Source organism: Corvus brachyrhynchos, unplaced genomic scaffold (genome assembly GCF_000691975.1).
Source record: "Corvus brachyrhynchos isolate BGI_N302 unplaced genomic scaffold, ASM69197v1 scaffold115, whole genome shotgun sequence".
NCBI lineage: Eukaryota > Metazoa > Chordata > Aves > Passeriformes > Corvidae > Corvus > Corvus brachyrhynchos.
In genome coordinates, this window is record NW_008239553.1 from 6,666,717 (window position 1) to 6,689,439 (window position 22,723).

At 44.8% G+C, this 22,723-nt stretch overlaps 2 protein-coding genes across 3 annotated transcripts in view; one reads left to right on the forward strand and one right to left on the reverse strand.

Moving 5' to 3' along the window:
- ARFGAP2 (ADP ribosylation factor GTPase activating protein 2) overlaps positions 1-2,988 on the forward strand; it is a gene marked incomplete at its 5' end in the record, with an annotated part of 9,518 nt that extends 6,530 nt beyond the window's left edge. The window contains 7 exon segments of the mRNA XM_017741607.1: positions 2-78; positions 557-685; positions 765-893; positions 1,270-1,396; positions 1,515-1,605; positions 1,719-1,837; positions 2,268-2,988. Of these exon segments, the coding sequence (XP_017597096.1) occupies positions 2-78; positions 557-685; positions 765-893; positions 1,270-1,396; positions 1,515-1,605; positions 1,719-1,837; positions 2,268-2,288 (693 nt within the window).
- A 601-nt stretch (positions 2,989-3,589) lies between these two features.
- CUNH11orf49 (chromosome unknown C11orf49 homolog) overlaps positions 3,590-22,723 on the reverse strand; it is a 71,792-nt gene continuing 52,658 nt past the window's right edge. For both annotated transcript variants that reach the window (XM_017742196.1, XM_017742195.1), the window contains 6 exons: positions 18,183-18,267; positions 13,149-13,234; positions 10,500-10,695; positions 8,703-8,812; positions 5,568-5,631; positions 3,590-5,060 (listed from right to left, as the gene is read on the reverse strand). In XM_017742196.1, coding sequence (XP_017597685.1) covers positions 4,880-5,060; positions 5,568-5,631; positions 8,703-8,812; positions 10,500-10,695; positions 13,149-13,234; positions 18,183-18,267 — 722 coding nt within the window. In that variant the 3' untranslated portion in view covers positions 3,590-4,879. The remainder of the gene's footprint in view (positions 5,061-5,567; positions 5,632-8,702; positions 8,813-10,499; positions 10,696-13,148; positions 13,235-18,182; positions 18,268-22,723) is intronic.

The following is a 22,723-nucleotide window of genomic DNA, read 5'->3' on the forward strand; positions in this document are numbered from 1 at the left end:
AGAGAAGAAACTCCAGAACCTTGAAGGGAAGAAACGTGAACAAGCAGAGAGGCTGGGAATGGGACTGGTGTCCAGAAGGTACTTGGCTGTGGATGGCATAGGACAGACAGGTGTCTTGGAAGTACCCTGCTCTGGAAAAGTTTCTTGAAGGCAGTAGTTTCTCTTGTAACAGATAAGGAGATGAGTTAAGTGCTCATATGCTGGTCTCTGACTAAAAATGCTTCAGGCCCCAAAAGGAATAAGCATTCTGTTCAAAGGTTGTGGTTCTCATTTGAGCTTTTCCACAGATATGTGTGGCCTGTCAGTGTCTAGCACTAGAGCCCTGCTGCTTGACAGGTGTCCCCCTGCAGAATCCTTCCTTCAAGAAGGTAGCTCAAGACTTCTGAAGGAGTATAGATAAGTAATGAAGGGGGCTGACATCCCACAACTCTCCCTCAAAACTTGAGTCACTTGCACCCTGCCTGCGAAGGCCAGATTCAGTTTTGAGGTACACTGGTTGTAGGGACTGGATGCTGTCAGACCCATCAGCCCTGACTCTGCCTGTTTGTTGTGCTAGTTCTGTTTCACACTCGGTGATGTCTGAGATGCAAGTAATTGAGCAGGAGACGCCGCTGGTAGCAAAATCTTCCCGCTCCCAATTGGACTTATTTGAAGATGGTGGAAGCTTCACATCTGGACCCCCCAAGTAAGACTTAGCTTCAGTGTAGTCTTGTCTTACTCCTGAATTTCATGTCTGGCCTAAATAACCTATTTTTGGTATGTAGGTACAAATACAGTCCCTTCTCATTCGAAGATGCATTTGGCTCACGATGGGAAACGGACTCTTCATGGGGTATGGACAAAGAGGAGGAACCGGAGGTGACCATTTCCAGTATTCGGCCGGTTTCAGAGAGGTAAAGTGCTTGCCACTGCTAGTGTACCTTTTGCCCCTTGTATAGGGGACAAAGGATGAGTGTGGGGGCTGTGGCATAGATGCTGCTGTGTTACAGCAGGAGCCTTGTGCAGAAATATAACTTGCACAGAAAAGCCCAAGAAAAAGGGCCTTGAGTGAAAGGGCCTTGGACACTTCTTTGCCTGTCATATTCATAAGTTTATACAGCCTGTGGCCATCAAGTCCTGACTGTCCTGAAATGGGGAAAGGAGAGCCCCAATATAACTAACACTTAAGGATGTCTTGCTTTCCTTTGATCAGATGAGGTCTGAGACAGAAATCTGATTCTTTACTGTGTTGGTGAGCTTCATCTGAGATGTCTCTTCTTGTTTCCTCAGACCCACCAGTAGGCGGGAGATGGAGAACAGGCCATCCATGGTGGAATCCAATGAAGCTCGGCAGAAGTTTGCAGGGGCTAAAGCTATCTCTTCAGATATGTTTTTCGGGCGGGAGGCAGATGCTGAGGTAGATGCATTCTGCAGTGCTTAACACTGGTACAGCTCTGGCTTTACCTCCTCCTCTTTGCTCAGGTCCTACTTTGTTCCTTTCCTATATAACCTTTTTGTTTTGTTTTCTGCTGCAGTATGAAGCCAGATCCCGACTACAGCAGCTCTCGGGCAGCAGTGCCATCAGCTCTGCAGATCTGTTTGGAGAGGCTGACAATGTGCACTCAGGTTTGTTAGCACTCAGTGGGTTGAGGGAGGGCTTTGGAAGACCTAGACTAGAGGGGATCAGGGTGCTTTCTGGAGCTGAAGGACTCTGGGATAACTCCTCCTGGTTCTTGTAGGCGGCGTGTCTATTGGAAATGTCCTGCCTGCAGCTGACATTGCACAGTTCAAGCAAGGAGTGAAATCAGTGGCCGGCAAGATGGCTGTCCTGGCCAATGGGGTGATGAACTCCCTCCAGGTGAGGTTACACGATGGCACCTTCAGAAAGGCTGTTGTCGTGTTCAGGGACTTCTACCATAACCTGGCTTCCACTGGAATTATCACTATCTTCTCAAATTATGTGGAAAGTCCCAGGTAGACACTTGTCTTTTTTAGCTGATGACTACAGTACGATAGCTGAGCAATTCCAGGTGGCCAGTGAACTCTGCTTGGCCAGCCTTACTGTCCTGCTGGACAGGGCACCTTGTTATGTCAGATACACCTTTTCCCATAAATTCCAGGCAGAATTTAAAAAGTCAAGGTCATTTTACTTTCTGCTTTTGTACGGTGTCCTGTCTAGATAACCTCACACTGCATTAAAATACCAAACCCCCCAATTTCTTGTTATCCGTCTCTGGATTTTGCATGAAGGTGTTGTAGCAAGGTGTCTCTGTCTGTTTCCTTCTCAGGATCGTTATGGTTCATATTGATGACCCAGGGACTGCAACTCAAAGGGAAGCCAGCAAGAGGCACTGATGCCACCTTTGCCTGGAGTAAACCCTGCAGGATTGTCTTATTTGTCTGGGTTGGGTGGGGAGGGGAGAAGGTAAGCGGAGGGGGTCAGGACATGGCTGTGCCCAGGATGCTTTCTGAATATCTCTGGATTCCACTCTATTAAAAATCAATGTGCCCTCATATCCACTGCTATCTACTAGCCAGTGGAGACAGGCCTTCTTACAGGGTTAACCTCATTGGTGTAAAAGATATGACAGAACTCCTGGGCTGCCCTCATCAGTGCTCCTGTCCTTCTTTGGCCCATAACTTAGCTCACCAAGTGACAGAGGAAAGGGGAATGCTATTTTTCTGAACATCATGTGACATGACTGTTTTTTGTTCTGATCACTGCTCCCAATCCATGGTGGTGTGGAGTCCTCTGTATTTTCAGAGTTTGCCTTTTACCGTGATCTAGTCCTTTTTACTGTCTTCTAAACCAGCATATATGAATGCAGGAGAAAAAAATCAAAGCAAAGATTATTTTTTTAGCTTCTAACTACATCATCAGCAAAAAAGGCCCAGGTAAAGAAGTAAAGAAATTTACTGGATCCCTGGCTATTTTGTTGCCCAACTTTGGATCAGATCAAAGTACTGAGCCTCTGACTTAACCATGAAATGCAGCAGTGAGGACTGTCATTTTCGTCCTGTTCAGCTTGGTCTCTGGTTTTAGCAAGAGTGTTTTCCTTGGACTATGGTGTTGAGGACGAGGTAGTAAGAAGAAGGGTGGGAAAGGGCTAGTTACCCACTGTCAGCAAAAGAGAGGCTGGGGCTGCTTGTTCTGGAGCCTTCTGTTTGGGACTGGGAAGAGGCTTGCACCTTGCACGGGCTTCCCCTCTCCTGTCCAGTTGAGGGGCTGCGGTAGCTGCGGGCGGGAGGGGAAGGGTTACTCCGCCGCTCTGTGCTGATGTTTCACCTCGGTGGGGCATGAGGGGGGTCAGGGTCAGATCTTCCTGTTCCTTGTCCCTGTGCCCTGAGGGAGTTGTGTCAATGTCACAGCACCCACAGTGGGCTGGGGCTCCAGGCAGCGGTGGTGCAGCTGCAGGGGCGGTCTGGGCATGGCCACAAGTGCCACCCTGGCACTTGGGGGTGGGCTGGGCGCCTTCCCCGGCCGAGGTGAGGGGCTGGTGGGGCCCTGGAAGGTGGCTGGAGCCCTGCGCTGGTCCTGCCCACCAGATACCGCTCCCCCTGAGGAGGGGCCAGGGCAGTCCAGAAGACCCGAAGACCCAGACGCAGCAGAGGCCTGACACAGCGTGCTTTATTGCCAGGCTGTCACAGCCACTCACTGAGCTGGGAAGAGAATGCACAGATCATAAATAATTTAACTTACAATAAATAAATAACCCTGCCGGCACCCTGGTACAAGCTTTGGGTTACCAGCCCCTGGTAGCCCATGCTGCAGCGCTTCATGACCAGGAGGAGCAAGGAGGCTCCCAAAGAAGCATGAGAAACGGAAGTTCCCCAGGAAATAAGCAGTCTATGGAAGCTGGGGCACAGGAGCTGGGCTAGATAAAGCGTTCGGGTCTGTGGAGGTTAAAACTGCTGCATTGGTTGCCATTAATGCAATGTGATGCTACTTACTTTTGTAGTTTTAAGGGCTACGCTGCTGCTACAACAATACCAATATTTACAAAAAACCCCAATGTGATCTCATTTGAGAACTGCTTCCTTTTCCCTTAGTGCTTCTGCCCACCCAGCAGCGTGCTTGCAATCCATAGCACCTGTGGCCAAGGAATTTAAAGACCCTCTCCCTCTGTTCCAAATCCTCTGAAATTCACTTTTCCAAATGAATGTAGCGTACTGTTGGAGAGAGGGGGGAACCTCACAGAAGGGCACTCAGTACAGCAGTGGAGCTAGACAGCACCATGCAGTACTTACTGCAATCTAGCTTAATTGCTGTATTTGCTTTGGCAAGTCTTGGACGCATGGAGGAGAAAGCACAAAGCAGAGACAGGTTGCATGGCAATATGTAAGCTGCCCTTTTTAGGAACTTCAGGAATTTCCTTACCTTTGATCATATGCTCGTGCAGCATTACTGGGAAGAATAGTAGAACACCAGTGCAGAGCTGCTGCTGGCCATTTAACCACTCTGTTATCTGGGCCAAATCTGAACAGAGCTACACAACAAAACACTGGGAAGCGGCCTGCAGTAGTACTCCCGCTGCTTCAGCAGGTGCTGAACTGCGGAACTGGAAGGGAGCGCCCCGGTGAGAGCATACCCAGCTGGTTCCATGGTGGCAGAGCTGGCAGATGCTGCCTTGTCCTGCTTGCCAGCAGAGGGAAGCATAACTCTCTAGCTGTAAACGGCTTCTGCAGAGGAGCTATTCCTGCACCGATTTGGAGCTAAGAAAAAGGCAAGTTGTTCCTGGGAAAAGATGGGTGAGCCCGGCACCGGGGATTAGCACAGCCACACACACACACTGGTGACGCAGACAGAACCCACTGTTAGAGCAGATGCTCTGGGAGGAGCTGTTCCTCCAGTGGGTTCTGGAGAAACCCAAGATGGGAATGGTGCCCACCCTCACAACCTTCAGTTTTCAGAGGAATCTGTCTCTTCATTGGAGCCTTCACTCTCAGCATCCATTTTTCGACGATGGTGTAGAGGTTTCCAGGGTGAGTTAATCCTGGGCGAGTTACGAACGGGCATATTTGCTGTGTCTGCACTGGAGCTGGCAGGACCAGAGACAGAAAGCCCTGAAACCTGAGCTACCCTGAAAGAGAAAAGACAAATGCTTGGCAGCATGTTGCATAAACTTTTACTGCAGCACTTTTGGAGTCAACCTGGGAGGAAGACTTAAAACTAGCACAGGGATGGAAAGATGTTCATGGCATAGAGGGGGAACACTTTGGACTGGTACCTCCCAGACTCACTGTGGGAACCTTTTCCTGTTTAAACTTACCTTCTGGACTGAGCTCGTTCCTTCCAACACTCCTACTTTTCACCATCCAAAGTTTCCCTGTTCATTAGAGACTGCTGCTTCTTCTAGATCCCTCTTTGAGTCACACTCTTCCCCTCTGTTTCTGAAGACTTTTGTAAGGATTTTTTGTTAACTGCACTGAGGCACCACAAAGAAGCCCTTCCTGTTCAGGGTGCTCTTTTAGCTGCTTTATTGTTTTGTAGTGTAGCAGAGGAATAGGACAGTACTTTATTACACTATTCTTTAGCATGCTACCCTTAATCTGTTGCTTTATCTCCTAGTTTAGGCAATTCCACTTACAATTTCTCAAGTTCCTGATCCATGGCAGGGTCCAGAAACAAGTCTCCTTTATCTGGCAGAGCCCCTGGGGGGAAAAACAACAACCAACGAAGTATCAGAGCAGAGTTAGGCTATTCATTCTTCAAGAAAAGTGTTCAAGCCATAGCAGCATCCAAAATCTGGCCTGCAAGACAGGGAACATTTTTCTTTATACCTATTAGAGAAATGGACACTGAATGTTGAGGATCATAGATTAAAAATGATGATCCATTTTCTGTGTCTTTCACACATGCTGTAGCTGAGCTCAGACTAAATGGGAGGCAGCCTCAGTAGTCTCACTTCCTACAACCCTGAGGATTGGCAGTTTTCATTCACTGTACAAAACTACAGAGTAGTCTGACAACTTTGGGCTTTTGCTCATTGTCCTGTATAGTCACCAGTCCCGGATCCTACAAGAGTAATAGTTGTGGTGTTGTCAGTGCCACAGCCTGAAACACGTGCTATACCACCCAGGGAAATTTATATTTTTGTGCCACCTGTGTTTCTTGTCACACACTGATCTTGGGGATGAAACACAACACACATTTAAGGTTTGTGCTTTCCCTGCAACTCAGGAAAGTCAGGTCTGACTCTCGTGCACGTTGTCGACAGGAGTTAAGTGTGGATGAACTGTGCTCTAGCACTGCTTGCTGTCTGGGTGTGAGCATGAAAGGCTGGGCCAGTACTTGGGTACCCTCTCAGCATAAGATCAGCATGCTCCTTTTCACATTAGAAACCCTACTCCAGATGAAGGACATGGTATAGTTCAGGACTAGAACAGCTGGTTGATGATCCTTGCTCTTCTCTGAAAATACTGGGACCTTAGCAGAGCCAGAAAGGAAGATGGGGCTCTTAGGAAAGCCCTCCTTCCTAATTCTTTAACGAACTCCACCTTGTATAGGGGTCATGAGAAAGTGTGATCAGCCAGCACAGAAATGACAGAGAACAGCACAGAGATTGCCTACCAGAGCCTGGAGAGTACCACTACACACCAGGACAAAAAACCCATTCGATAATCTATACCAACGGTACAGTGAGGAATGTTCTTTCTACGGTTTTTCAGGAGACCTGGGTGCTACACTCAATACATTTCAGAAGGGGCTTTTTATTCCTTGTGGGGACACAAATCTGTTTTCTGGCTGTGTTACCTTGCTCTTGAAGGAGAGGCTGGAGAGCCACTCGTCCCACAGAGGCAGGCTGGCAGCAGTCATCAAAAATGTAGCAATGAGTGCCCGAAAACTAGAGTAAGTTTAGATCAGAACTCATTCCCCCATTTTTTTGGGTTCTGGTCTACTCCTGCAAATGAACAGGAAACCCTGGCACTGCAAAACAGTGTCAGGAGATCCACAGAAGCATCCCAGCCTGCTTCTTTCCATGGGCTCAATTAAAGGAATAAGCAACTAAAGCTTAACTTGTTTCTGTAGTTGCAGAATGCACAGTGAAGTCTCTAGGGCACAAGACTTACTTGGGAGAGTTGATAAATGGCACTTAAAGAATTCACAAATCAACATTGACATTGGAGATACACTGCAGATTCCAGTCTGCCTGGCAAACTCATCAGCACTGTCCCAACCTGAACAAGCTGCTTTAATCCCTATCCCTGTTCCTTAAAAGGAGCTGCTGGCTTTGTCAGACCAAAACCACCTATGCCTGAAATGGCCCTCGCCAAAGGGCTTTGGGGAGCTTGTGATCCCCTACAGACCAAAGACTTATTGAAATCACCCTTCAGGGGAGATTAAAAGACACCAGGAAAAGAATCCTCCTTTCCTTGCCAAAACACTAGCACCTGTCAGACTTGTGGCTGCTGCCCCTCCTCTGAGAGAGGCCTCAGCAGGAGGCTGGCAGAGGGCCAGAGGACAGGCCTACATTAATGGAAACGAAAACCCACTCACTTTGTAGATGGCACAATGGAGGCTGTAGGCAGGACTTTATTTTTTCTTTTCATCTGTTTTCTTTGTGCTTGCCTAGAAGTGGATTTCATAGGGCAAAGGAAAAAAAGATTTTGCTTGCTGCCATCCAGGCATCCTCTTCCTCCCAGTGAATACACTGCTTTCTAAGCCTGTTTGCAGAGGGGCTTGCAGGGCTGTATTCATGTACCTTTGATATATAATCTGCCCTGCCCCAGCAGCTTAAATGGTTTGCTGTAAGAAGGGGCTCAGCTAGGGAAGGCACACTTTTACTGTACTATGATACACACCCGTGCAAAAGAAGCAGCCCTCAGGCAAGGTACACCTTTTCATTGAGTTTTGTCTTTGCAATTAGGGACTGGCAGATACTCAAGCCTAGAAGAAGAGGAAGAGGATACTTACCCAAAGACAGAGAGAGCCTACCTGTAATGGCCAGGTGATTTGCTGAGTGGAGATGAGTGAAGATGAGTGTTTGGGAACACCCCCCACACATACCCTTCCCTCCCTGCTCCTGCCATTTAAATTTATCTCCTGGATACAGTCTTGTCAAACAGAAAAGCCATTTCAGTTCCTCTTTGTAAGAGGAGGAAGAGCACAAGCAAGGCATATGGGGGAAATATGAAACCGTGAGTGAATTATGGATGGATTACTTACTGTCTTTTGCCAATGCAACACTGCTTCCTTGCTCCAAACCAGCACAACACAGAAACAAGCAGTGAGATGCTGGTTGGTAATCCCTGTGGTTCCCACAGCAGTGTGGTACAGATTTTTGTAGCAGTTTGTGTTTTATGATCAGATTTTCAGCAGGCCATAGATAGCTACTAGCAAGATCACACTGCCTTGAGGGAAGGTGGGGAAGAGCTAGGAAAGACTGGGCTTTGAACCTTTGAGACAAGGAAGCAGAAGAGGTTTTCCATTAGGTATGCCTTCTTTTCTTATAGATGAGAGCAGCCATTTAAAATCTGTGGGAGCACAAAGGGCTAAAACATAGGATGGCACCTCCATTCAGTAATCTTTGAGGAAGTTCCACAGCTTCAGGCAGACAGGCACAGTGTTGTGCTTTTAAAGTTAATCCATCAACAAAAAGATGAAAAACTTTCCCTCACTCACTTCCTGACAGTGTAAAATGTGGGTCATAATTACAAAGGAAATTCCACCAAAGTACAGAATAACTGAAAATCTAGAGCTGTATCATTCAGAGGAGTCTTACCTAGGGCTCGATTGATAGCCTGATCCTTTGCAAGAGCCATAAGGAATCCATAGAAGGTCATTCTCTGTGCACTACTCAACATTTCCTTCACAAGAGCAGAAGGTGGACAGCTAGGAAAGGAGAGACAGAGATCATCTTGTCTTCCAAATTACAATCTTTTTTTTTCTAAGGCCCAGCTCAAACTGGAGAAATAAACCCTTTTACCTGTTCTAACACTGTCAGGTTGCCCTGACTCAGTTTAAAACAAATAACCAGCAGCTTGCTTATTGAGCACTGGATCTGCTCCCCATTTGTTAAGCAACATCTCTGAGCTGGGGGACATCCCCAGGAGCAGTCTTACCTGTTTTCATTCCAAGCACAGTGAGAAAAGCCTAGATGCACTCAGAGGCATACGCATGCCAAGCCCTAGCATGTTCTTTCAAAAATCCTCTGGGAACTACTTTCTTTGAGAAGTCAATAAACTTTCATAGAAGTATTAAGTTTGGAAAAGACTACGACCACTGAGTCCAGTGGTTAATGGAGCACCGCTGTGTTCACCACTAAACCATGTCCCTAACTGCCACATCTACACATTTTTGAACACTTTCAGCAATGCTGCTATCACACTATTATCAGTGATAGTCATCTAAGGGGCAAGAAAACCTCTCCAATGATAGCCTAAATATGTCAGAGAACACTATTGAGGTGAGGACTAAATTAGCATATACCCTTCTTCTACACTCACCGTAACCCCTGGTCCTGAGTTCTAAGCAGTATCTTCATGGTGATTCTTGCTCTTGACCAATACTCCTTGAAGGATTTGATGCAAAATCAAACTGCCTCATGAAGAGGAAGTGTTGAACAGTCATTGGTGTAGTGGTATCCCTGGGAGATGTGGGGATGGGCTGGTGATCCCTCAGGCAGAAGTGGTTACCAAAGCCTGACTGAGTACAGAGCTACGGCATGAAAGGCTGGGAATGGCTCCCCTCATAGTGCTGTGCAAAGCCTGACCTACCAGACAGGCCCACAGTACTCATCCCATCTCAAGTTCTCAGGACATACAAGGAATGTAGAGCTTTTGTTGTTTAAAGGAACAAAACAACTCATCAACTCCATGCTTAGACATCTGTAGCACTGGACAGCAGTTCAGTGGTAATTTTGTGGATTACAAATTTGGATTTGGAAACCTAACACAGAAATCAGGTGGAATTGTGTCCTGAGTTATTTTGTGTTTCTAGACCATGACCTTCTAGGAGGGTGTATGCTCATTACCTGCAAGAAACTATGATGAAAGTGTCTGTCAAAGCTACACAGTAAAGTCTGCTATTGCTCCATTCCCCGCTGAACTAAAGCTAGTCTTGTGCCAGGGATCTGTAGCTGGAGATCAGCTCCAACACAGCCTTGGGTACAGACTGACAGTGTGAACTTGCCTAGGTACTAAGACTTCATACTCCATCCACCCAGTGGGCTCTTTGAACTCCCAAGAACACAACTGCACTTGTTTAGCCCCTCCAGGTAACTCATGATGCATCTCTCCTTGATGAAGATGTCAATGCAGAAGTGAGATAGAGAGCAGAAACCCAAATCAATCTATTACTTCAAGAACCAGTCCAAAACCCATGTTTCTGTGGTCCATGAAATTGTTTCTCTCATTTGGTTAAAGCTGTTCAGCTATGATGTTTCCCTTCATACTTCTTCAATGAGATCCATGTGTGAATATCAGCTTGTTCAAAGTCCTCTATTTCTTCACAGCTTCAGCCTTACAAAGTGTCTCCAGAGAAACAGACTTGAAATTTATATCTTAGACTCCGTTCGTACCTGTATTTTGATCTGTCACACAAGGACTCCAGGCACTGGTAGAAGAGAGATGCCTCTACTCCTTCAAGTGGGTTGCAGTCATTTGGGGGTTGGCGCTGCCGATGTTGCCCAGAGGATGATGTTGGCACAATCACAGTATTTGGATTCTTACCAGCCAGTAGGTCTTGATAAATGGCAGCCACACTTTCCAGGAACTCTAAAACAACAGAAAGCCATTTAAAACTCAGGGTGGGAACTGGCAAAGCCTCCTCCTGACCTACCGGACTGTGGCTTAAACTGTTGTTCTATGTTGTACATAGCACCAACTGGAAATAAGCACAACTCTACAGCATCCTGCATATTCAGAACAGATATTATGCAGGCCCATACAGCCATTTCCATAGAAGTTGCTGTCTTCTTCTTATTAGGATGATTATGAGAGGTCACTCACTCTGTTGAGAAGATTCATCTCAAGGGAACAAAGGCTAGCTAGCACATGGATAAAACAGAGAAGCGTGAAAGCTAATGTCAAACACAAAACTAGTTTGTGAAGTCTAAAATGTTTTCCTTCTCCACCTCTTGACACGGATTAAGAACTCATCCAAGCTGGGAGCAAACTGTATTGAACTGCAACAGGACGAAAGGGAGCAAGTTAGTTAGGGCTCCAGGCTGTATCCCAGCTTGCCTCTGTGCTGCTCCAAAGTAAATATAACACAGGATCTAGAGGAAGGGCCAGGGCAGGTCAGGGTTAGAGCTGGCAGAAAGCCTCTCCCCAGGCTCCTCATACTACCCACTGTTTACTGCAGGAGTCTAATTTTAAACAAGTTTGTTTATGGATGTGGTCAGCAGTTTACAAATCTAGATTCCATTTGGAGTGGTTTGCATGTGTGTGGGTTGGTGGGAGAGTGTATGACAGGCTGCGTGTGTGCACTGTGCCTGGGTGAACAGGACAGGGATGGGATCTTTGAGTGTGGGTACACAAGAATGAGCTTGCCAGTACTCCAGTGGCATTTAAGTTCCGAGTGAATGGAAGTGCAATGCTGTGCGTGAGGTGGGTGGAGAGGAAAGTCAGGATGTCAGCAGGCCCTGAGACTATGCTGAGGTTCTGCAGCCCCATGGAAATATTTGTTATATCAGAGAAAACTTTCCAAACACATTTTCTGTCCCTGACTAAAGGCATTACAAGCCTGGTTCTGCCCAACTCAAAATCACCATTTTGAACTGGTTTTTTACAGTGAGTTGTCATGGATAAAGTTGTGATATGCACAGCGCAGTTACAAGGGAAGTATATACACAGAAGTATTGAGAAAAAGAGATTTTTGTATTAGGGATAGCAGTTGACTCTTGACTGCTAGAATGATGGGAACTCACAGGTTGGATCAGTTCGGAAGGCCACCCAAGCTTACTCTCTGACCACAGACTATGCTCACAAAAGCTTCTAGCCAGTGTCTCCAGACCTGGCCTGTTTCGCCTGGTCGAGGCCAATTGTGAGCTATGTCCATCAGAGGGAGCTATTTCAGTGTGAGTGGACAGAAATCCATGCACTTTATGTTAGAAACTGCTGTGTGCCAGCAGATGAGAAAGTGGCATGCCAGCAGTCCCCAGTGCTTGGGAGCACATCTAATGCTTCCCTCTTTTTGTCCTGAATGAGATTCTCGTTCCTCAATCACAATTTAGAGGGGCTAGGATGAACAGACCGATGTATTTTAATGCAGTCTTCCCATACAGGACAAGCACCTGAATGGTGCTTGCTCATCCAAGTTTCTCCACCTTGTCTCCTGAACTTAAGTTTAAAAATACCTGGGGATTTTACAGATATATACGTGTGGGTAAGCATAAGTAAATACACACACACAAACCAATATTATTTAATTTGTACTTTTCCTGCCAAGAATTTTAGAACTATCCCATCTAGTTAAAACTCAGACTCAGGAAGAGGGATAAAATACGATAAATGACCAACAACATGAAGAATGTTCATATGGATTATCTGTTCCTTTTGCTTTCCAACTAGGGGGCCTTGAATCAAACAAGAGAGGTGGTTCTTTACAGGACAGTGTGCAACTCTTCACCAAGAGGTGCGGAGGTTACAATTTTATGTGATTTCAAGGGGAAGCTGTTGGAGAAGTTCTTGGGAGTGGAGTCCACTGAGAGTTCCTAAACCCGTTAAAATTATATCCAGTTCAGAAACTCTCTGGGTTGAAACCAGCTCATAGTTGGGCAAGTATTAAGGGGAAGAATTATATATATATTTGTGCAGTTCCTTTTCCCTTAAAAGGCACTAGCTTGTGGGCTTTTCCTATCCTGTCTCCACTAGGATTTAATAATTTCCTTAAAGAAAGGGAAAAAAATGTTCCTAGTAAAAGTTAATTGTTAGGTGTTAACATAGACTAGATAAAGCTGGAAATTTATGTCTCAAGGCCAAGAAAAATACATGCGTAAGACATAGCAGTTGCGGGTATGTAGTTACTCACAAAAATTTGGAACCTGCTCATTAAGTCTCCTAATCTCTTGACATCAGCAATGCTTTTCATCAGTAGATTCCATTAGCTATATATTTTCTGTGAAAAACCATATCCTTTCACGTGTCAAAAAAGTGCAAACATTGGGAAGCTGTAAAGTTGTAATGCTACAAGTGGGAGAAGAAGTCAACAGCTTCCCCACATTTACCTGAGTAGTAGAACTGGATCTGGAAAGCAAAGAGGAAATCAGAAAAAGACATCAGGCAATCCATTGCATCATCCATCAGCACAATCCTGTAAGATAAGAGAAACAGTTTAGCATTTACAAAAAAACTGAAGTCTGTAACCAGGAACCCCAGACCTTGAGAAAGTGCAGCCAAGGAATTATGTGCAACTGAGGATTGCTAGTGGCTCAGTATAAGAAGTTAGGAGAGAGGAATGGGAACACCCATTGCTGCATGGAAGTGGATGCCCTACTATGAAACAAAGGCAGCTTAAGAACCTGGAGTGAGGAGAAGATCCTGAATGTCAATCACACACTTCAGCTACAGTGTGAACAGAGCAGTGTGACATTCAAAGCCTAGTGGACATGGTGGAACAAACACTGGCACAAAAAACTGCAAGGCTGGTTCACATGGTTATATAGAATTGTGGAATATCCTGAGTTGAACGGGATCCACAAGGATCATCAAAGTCCAGCTTCTGACTAACTGACTACAGACAGGACAGCTACACAAGTAGTAAACTGGTGTAAGCAGAACAAGACTCATGCTATCCCTCTGTGTACCAGAATTCATCTAACTGGGATATTTTTCAGATTCATAAAGATTGTAACAGTTGCAATTCACCATCTATACTCAAACAAACTCTACTTGACTACAAAGGAAATAACACTGCACCAACAATCAGCACACTGTGAACACCCTATCCTCCCTTCCTGATAAAAGAATTGGTCTATTTTCATATCAGGTCTCTTATTTGACTATCAGGTCAAATTTCATGACAACTGAAGACTTCTTGGGCCAGGGACAGTCTTCTTTCTCCCTGCTAAGCTGTAGGTGCATGTAGGGAGCTACATGAGTCCCTATTTCAAAGCATATTTCTTGAATATGGAAAATACCAGCCACAGGCCATAAAGACGAAATATAAGTGATAGCAAAGTTCAACTCCTCCTTTCAGGAAAAAAACCTGTGGATTTCAGGACAAAAATGTTCATCAAAATGAAAACAAAAATAATGCTCTGGTCACTGCTACCACTACTTAAGGATAAAAAGGTCAGTCTCTGAAGTGGGGACAATCAAACTCATCTGAGCAATGACAGCTTAAACTGTAAAACAGAAAAAAATACTCCATTTTGATGAAAAAACCCCAGAGTATTCAGGCAATGCTAAAGAAAGGCAACTGGTATTTCTTTTCAATTGTGTGTAGGTCTACTGAACCCATACAGTCAGTACCTGGCACACTGTGCCATCTGAGGATTGTCAGTTCATTATAGCCAAAGTATGGGTCATCCAGTAGGACCCTTCGAACACAGGGCCAGATGCAATCTACGCACCAACTCCTGCAGCATCAATTGTCTAAACATATTGCTGGGGAAACACTGTTCTGTCTCATGTAAAAGACTCCAGGGAGCTGTGTGGGAGGCTGACCTAGAAGAACACAGGATCTTGCAAGACTTCCCTGCCACTCAGACCAGTTCTGTTCACTGTGGCAAAATCAAACATGTAGAGCAGCTTGAATTAATTATCTCAAAGAAGAAAGACTGGGGCTAAGAGGGTCCCCAGGAGAAAAGCCAGTATTTAAAACAAAACCCTTTGAAGATGTCAAAGTGCTTCTGATTTATTTATTACATTCCAGAAGCCTCCTCTCCTCCTGTCTAAAGAAGCAGTAGCTTCAGTTCTTAATTCTCACTAATAAGCATGTTACTGAGATTGTCAGTGGCCACATCAAGGAAATGGCTTTGAAGCTGGCAGGCAGAGCATCTTCATCTCTCAGGCAATACTGCTCAGCCACTGGCATTTCCAACCACTATTTAAGCACTGGAAATGTGATTGGCCACATCACTGATGAGCTGCACTCCCTCCTTTGAAATGATGGTCTGTTTCCCAGATACCCTCAAAGCACCGAAGCTTTCTTCTCAAAGTTGCAGGAAAACAACAGTGGAGAGTGGTTTTAGATATTTGTTATGCAGAGAGACAACATTACACCACCTTCATAATAAGAAACTCTTTTCACTTGTTAAATCTAAAACTCTGGTCAATGGCAGTGCTTTGCAGCACCAGGTCCCAGTCTCTTACTTGGGGGAGAGCATGAGAAAGTACACATGAGAATTTGCTGGACAGTTTTTGCTGTTAAAGACAGCAAGGAGCCTCTGCGGAAGCCTGTACAGCACATATGTGACAGAGAAGCATCTAAATAGAAGCAGGTGCACTCTGGTGCTGGGTTACTGATTCTGCTTGGCCCAGGAGTTTGCACGCCGGAAATGTTGAGAAGTCTTTAAATCCAAGACAATCATTTATGAGGAGATGGACTGCAGCTGGCAATTCCCCCACATAGCCAGCTGACTGAGCACTCAAGGAAGCTGAGAGAGCATCATATGCAACATATCTGCACCTCTTCCTTGAAATATCGGTCAAGGAGAAAAACCTAGCCACAGACTGTTACCTAGACAGCAGGACCAAAATTGAGGACAAAATCTGAAAGCCTGAACTGCAATTCAAAAAAGTTCATCAGGTATCTCTTATTTCAAGGCATTTTTTATTCATTTTTTTGTTATCCAAATTAGACTTTAAGCCCTGAAGCCACAGCTGTGTTTAAAAAGTTAGTAGTTGGCACTCAATGAGTAATGAAAATCAAGGAGGAACTTTGGAAAGCACTGAATAAAAATGCCTACACTTGTGGCGTTCTGGTAGAGGGTATAGTGGTCTTTCAGGGTTCAAGTGGGTTTGGCTGGCAGGAAAGCCTTGCTATTGTGCCAGTGGGGAAACTTTATGGTCTACTGATTGTGGTAAAATCTCAGAAATCCAGATTAGACAGGATGTTCCCAGGACAAACTCTAGACCAGGTAAGTTGAAAGGACTTTTACCATTTTCTGCTACCATTAAAGGCTAACTGACACAATCTGTCTCAAAGCCAGGATGGCTCAAATGAGTTTTCAGAGACTTGGTTTATTTACTGAGACATGGAGGCAAAAATAAGCAAAATATACAAAACAGGCAAGATCTGCATTCTGAGGCAATCTTTTTAACAATAGGGGTACTGAATTTCAAGCCCCAGTTCCATTAGTACTGATCAGTGCAACATGAGCTTCCACACCAAATAAAACAGCATAGGAGCGGTGAACTTCTTGGCTCTCACTACTCAAATGTGTGCAGGGAGTTCCTTATGTTTCTCTTACAATAGAAAAATCAGTGCTCAGGTACAGATCTTAAAATCATGGCATCAAACCAGAAAAACTCCTTCATTTTCTGTCCTGCAATTTCTTCAGAAAGCCAAAAGGTGTCTCTGAACCTCAAAGGTATCTCTGTAGATTAAAGTCTTTAATCTGCTAATGGCTATAACCATTTGAAGAAGAAAACATCCAAGAAATCTCACAGACACAGATACCCTGGTTCACTTTTTGGGTATGACTTCTGCATTTGTGTAGCACCAGGAACAGAAAAATGGAGCTCTGTGATGTCATGTGAATAAAACCTGTATTGTTGCAGCCTCCATTCTTATGTTCTAGACATTTCCTGATCTTAGTCCTAGTGTTTGTTACCAGTGCGTAGCAACAGCTCCTGGATGAGCGGACTGCACCATGCCGTGAGATCATCTCAATCATGCAGCACTGAGACTACAGCTACAACTGCCCTCTTCCCAGCAGCACCAGTGCAGGTCCTCGCTGTATCACTGAATGCTGTGGCTACTCCTGCTGCTACTTTCTTTAATTCCTTTCCCAAGAAAATTAGCAACAAATCCGTTGGGGGTGTGCAGACTGAAGAAGGAACAATGTCTGTAGGTTTGCATGTGACACTCATGTTTTGCAAAGACTTGATCAACTGGTGCTGTAAGAAAGTCTGCAGAGCTCACCCTTCCAACAGGCAGAGACCAAGGCGGACAATGGGAAGTACAGACCAGAAAAAGGACAAGAGCGTGAGCAACAGTTGTAAGCAAAGAGAAAGATAGTTTAGAAATATGGCAAGTTTTATTAAAATTGTTCAAATAGATCAGCTTGCTACAGAGTTCAAGTAAATCTCTAGCCAGCCAAAAGTAGGCGTGAGGTCACCCCCACCTGAGCCTGGGTGCCTCTGACGGAGATCTCATTTCTCTCCAACACCTGCTCCCAAAGCCAGCTTGTCTGTCTCTATGGCACATGCACAACAGTGCAGCAGGCCCCTGAATGGGGCCTCTAGTTTACAGCAGCCTTGTGGACTAAATTCCTTGACACAAACATCACAACATGTGTAGATATGCTGAAGTCTCCATTGCATGCACCATCACAAATTCCTGCTCAGTTCAGCTGGAGTCCTATGAAATACACACCAGCACACAGGACTGGTGCTTGTGTACCTCTATGAAAGAAGCAGCAAATATATCTCTACTACAGGGCTAGCATTCTTTTTTAGTCTGGCATTGGGGGACAAGCAACTGAACAGATGTGTGTACCTTATTAAGTTTTCAATATCAGATAGTTAATAATCAACTGCCTGGGCTGCACTGGAATCAGCAAGCACAATCAGTAAAAAATTCCATATCACATTATCAATGCCCTGAGCCAACTATCTGCTTTTTGCCTTGTCTAGATTAAAAGAAAATTTCAAACAGATTAGCTACCATGTTCTTACCAAACATACTTTAAAACACTGGCAATCCTTCAGAGGTTAGTATGCTTAAATGTGATCAACCATAGAAGCTGGGGCAAGGTGGAACACATTTTAGAATGGTAAACAGTATTTGAAATACAGTTTAAAAATCATGTCAGTTAAAACCATATTGGCTAACATTCTTTTATCTGCAATTCATGTGAACATAGAGCCAACAGCAGCATTCTGCACTGATATTTCAGTTTTTGTGTATCTTAAATATATACTCTTTCACATTGCTAGAGAAACACCCTGTTCTTAACCTCAAAAGATAGCGTCTCTTTTCTCCCAAACCTTAAAAGTTGAAGGTCCCTGGTCATGCCTTTACCCACAGGTCTAGTTCCTAAGTCCATGCACGTAGGACTAATCTTGCCTTTAAAGAGAGAATGAGGACCCACCTTGCTGCTTTCTGAGTGAGTTCCATTGGGAAGTCAGGGCAGAGCAGCTGCAGCAGGCAGTGGTATTCCTGTGCTGTCAGCAAATCTGCAGGGAAAGGGGGGGGCGAAAATTGTAATTATTTTATAAGATTAAAGAGAGGTGAGAACATTGTAATTCTTTTATAGGCTGTTCCCTCCCCTTGCTTCCTCTCTAGGAAAAAAACTTCATATTCCCTTTACTTCCAATTCAAGTAGTCTGGGTATTAAAGACAATGTAACTGCTCCCTAGACCTTCAGAGCTGGGCTCTTCAAATGGAGTTCCCAGCACAATCTGAAAGAGGCCTGATAAAGGGGAAATCCTATTGAACAGGCTCCTGCAGAGAAACTGGTAACAGGTAGTGATTCAGTGTGAAAAAGGAGTAACCAAAATAGGGCAGTTTCAAGTGAGAACACAGTTCTGTTTGACTTGAATACAACCATGTGGAAAAAGGAATAATTTCAAAGTTGCTTAAATTTGCTGAAATTCACTGGCATGGTGACATTCCCCACAATACACTTGAAAATCATCCACAGAACATCTGGCAGCAGTAACAAAGGCAAACAAGGTTTTTGGGTTGTGTATGGAAGGCTATAGAGTATAAACCACAGACGTTATTACTTTGGCATTCAGTAAGGCAGCTGGATGGTCTCTTTTGGAATAATGTGTACAAATCTGGTCACTGTATTATAGGAAGCACAGAACAAAGATCCAAAAAACACAAGAAAACCAATCAAATGATTCATGTGTTAGAGAGCATCTTTGTGAAAGACTGGTCAAGAAGGGACTCTGTGGCTCAGCAGAAGGAGTCTAAAAGAGGTGACTCTTAGGGAAGCTTATAGGATCCCAAGGGAATGGAAACATCCTGATGTGAAAAAGCCCTACATGATTGTATGTTCACAGTCCAAAAGGCTGTGGACTGGAGTTAAGAAGACCACTAGCTGAACAGCAGCAATTTTGCAGTACTTCTATATACAGAAGAATGCAAAGTATGGAAGAAAGAGCCAGAGGTGGAAGTAGAGCCAAGCAGTAGTCAGGGAGGGGATCTCAAGGGCACTGGCAGTGGGACTGAGGTACAGAGCATAAGTTCTTTTGCCACAAACATGTTAGTCTTCATTAGGCTTTCATCCAAATAATTAATCTTGTTTCAGATGACAGCCACAACTTAGAATCACAGAGTAAGGTCCAACCATTAACCAACACTGCCAAGTCCACCACTGAACCACATCCCTAAGCACTACATCTACATGTTTTTTGAACACTTCCAGGGATGGTGAGTCCATCACTTCCCTGAGGGCCATTCCAATGCTTGACCACACTTTCAGTGAAGAAATTTTTCCTAATATCCAATCTAAACCTTCCCTGGCACAAGTGGAGGCCATTTTCTCTAATCTTGTTACTTGGGAGAAGAGACTGACCTCCATTTCACTACAACCTCCTTTCAGGTAACTGTAGAGAGCAGTAAGGTCTCCCCAGACCCTCTTTTTCTCCAGGCCAAACAACCCCAGCTCCCTCAGCCATTTCTCCCAAGACTTGTGTTCCATACACTTCACCAGCTCCGTTGCCCTTCCCTGGATGTGCTCCAGAGAGCACAATGTCCTTCTCATAGGGAGGGGCCCAAAACTGGATGCAGGGTTCCTGGTGTGGTCTCACCAGTGCTGAGTACAGGGGGACAATCACTGCCCCGGTCCTGCTGGCCACACTGTGCTGATACAGGCCAGATGCCACTGGCCTTCTTGGCCACCTGGGCACACACTGGCTCATGTTGAGCTGCTGTCACCAGCACCTTCAGGTTCTCTGCCACCAGGCAGCTTTCCAGCCACACTTCCCCCAGCCTGCAGCGCTGCATGGGGTTGTTGTGACCCAAGTGCAGGACCTGGAACTTTGCCCATCAATCCAGCCTCTCAAGATCCCTCTGCAGAGAGCAGATCGATACTTGGCCAACTTGGTGTCATCTGTAAACTAGCTGAGAGGGCACTTGATCCCCTTGTTCAGAACATTGTTAAAGAGATTAAGCAGGACTGGCCCCAATACTGAGCCCTGGCAGATGAGGGCTTCTCCCTATCTCCACAACTCTTCAAAGCCTGGCAGTTTGACAAAAGCAAGAGAAAATGTTACATCTTTGTCAGATATTTCAAGAGGCAGGATACAGTATCAAAGGGACATTTCACTGCAACATCCAACCCAGTCAAATTAATGTTTTCAATGCTGACTAAAGAAATACTGCAGGAAGATTGTCCCAAAATCAAGTTACAGACTTTTCCTTTATCTTCACTGTTAGCCAGGGAAGTGGGGGAAAGAGAAGCAAGAGCTATGATTTTTCTCTTCAGTTCAGGAAGCCCCATGGCTGAAAAACATAGCTGAGACACTCTGACATCCATTATAAACACTCTCTAGAGTACTATACTTTGCACTGCTCTTGGAAAGACTTTCTATTTAATGAAGCACCTTGGGTTTAGGGTCATGCTATGAAAAGGTGATTTTTCTGTCTGGAACAGCCAATTCTACAGTCAGAAATCTGCTGTAACACACAAAAGTCCCAGCCTGTGCAGAACTACAATACCATTGCAGGGATCTGTAGAACCTAATCTATTGTAAGGATAAATACATCAGAACCTCTCTTCTTCCAGAACTTGAATGTTGAACAGAATTAAATTTCTGTGACTGCACTGAAGTTACAGGTGCCTTGGAGCATATGTACCTTGTTTGTACTGTCATTTCTTGTCAAAAAACAAATCAGGAGTTGTTCTCTATTGCAGATATGACCTTGGTGCTTCAGTCTATGTGTACCTGAGCTTGTGTTAATGATGGAATTCAGTGGAACGGTGGGATTTCCTCCTGCAGTGTTAGTTAATCAGTTCCTTGAATGTCCTTAAGGAAAGTATCACCAAGTTTTATGTATAACTGCAAAAAGATATTGAAAAAGTCCCAATTACCATAAACAGGATTATGCATATTTTGAATTGAGTTTTCAGCTCACTATCTCTCTTTCATGACACAACACAGAAGAAAGAAAATTTTGTTCACTATTATCTTGTTAACTCAACAGTCATCAAGAAAAGTATCACCAAGATTTATGACCTAAGTTCTCAAGAAAACTATCTGGTCATGTAAGGTACACGCAAGTTTCATGTCTCCCAAGGTTCAATAATGGGCCCAATATTGTTTAATTTATTCATCAATGACTTGGATGAAGAGATAGAGGATTCCTCAGCAAGTTCACTGATGACACAAAGCTGGGAGGAATGGCTGATACCCTGGAGTGCTGGGCTGCCGTTCAGAAAGACCTTGACAGGCTGGAGAGATGGGCAGAGAGGAACCATCTGAAATTTAGCAAAGGCAAGTGTAGGGTTCTGCACCTGGGAAAGAACAACCTCCTGCACCAGCACAGGCTGTGGGCTGACCTGCTGGAAAGCAACTCTGTGGAGAAGGACCTGGAGTCCTGGTGGACAACAAGCTGTCCCTGAGCCAGCAGTGCCCTTGTGGCCAAGAAGGACAATGGGATCCTGGGGTGCACTAGGAAGAGCATTGCCAGCAGGTCCAGGGAGGTGATCCTGTCCCTCCACTCAGCCCTGGTGAGGCTGCATCGGGAGCACTGTGTCCAGTTCTGGGATCCTCAGGACAAGAGAGACATGGGGCTCCTAGAGCAGGTCCAGTGGAGGGTTACAAAGATTATTAAGGGTCTGGAGAATCTCTCTTTCGAGCACAGGCCGAGTGACTTGGGCCTGTTCATCCTTGAGAAGAGACAACTGAGAGGGGACGTCATCAATGTCTATAAGTATCTGAAGGGAGGGTGCCAAGAGAATGGAGCCAGGCTCTTTTTGATGGCGCCAAGCAGTAGGACAAGAAGCAACAGGCAGAAACAGATGCACAGGAAATTCCACATGGAAAGAAGGAAGAAAGGAAGAACTTCTTTACTGTGGGAGTGACCATGGACCAGATTGTCCAAGAAGATTGTGGAGTCTCCCTCATTGGAGATATTCAAGAACCATCTGGATGTAATCCTGCGTCATGTGCTTTAGGATGACCTAGCATGAGCAGGGAGGTTGAACCAAATGACCCACTGTGGTCACTGACCCATTCTATGATTCTGTGATTTTCCACAAGCCCAGCACAGGAAGCAGGTTACATGAAAACAGAATTTGGGCATAAAAAAGCTCTTTTTGAAACTGACACTTGGTCATAATTGAACAGGATAGTATGGACCTCTTACTCTTCAAGGCTTTCTAAATCTAGCTTTGAATAATGCTGGGAAATAAATTTCTGATCTTTGCTAAAATGTCTACATGCTAGTCTGAAGGAGTCACACCAACTGAAAGCTTTACGCAATACTTAATTTCCATTTTTTGTTTGGTTAAATTCAAATTCCTATTTATGCATCCTTATACCTCTTGCTCATTATTTTTTCTTTTATTTGTCAACAGGCCATTATAATAACCCTTTCTTCATACTGTATTTTATTCAATCTACTTAACAGATTAACATTTAGCTAAAGTTAAATCTGTTTACCTTACCCTCTCTATCT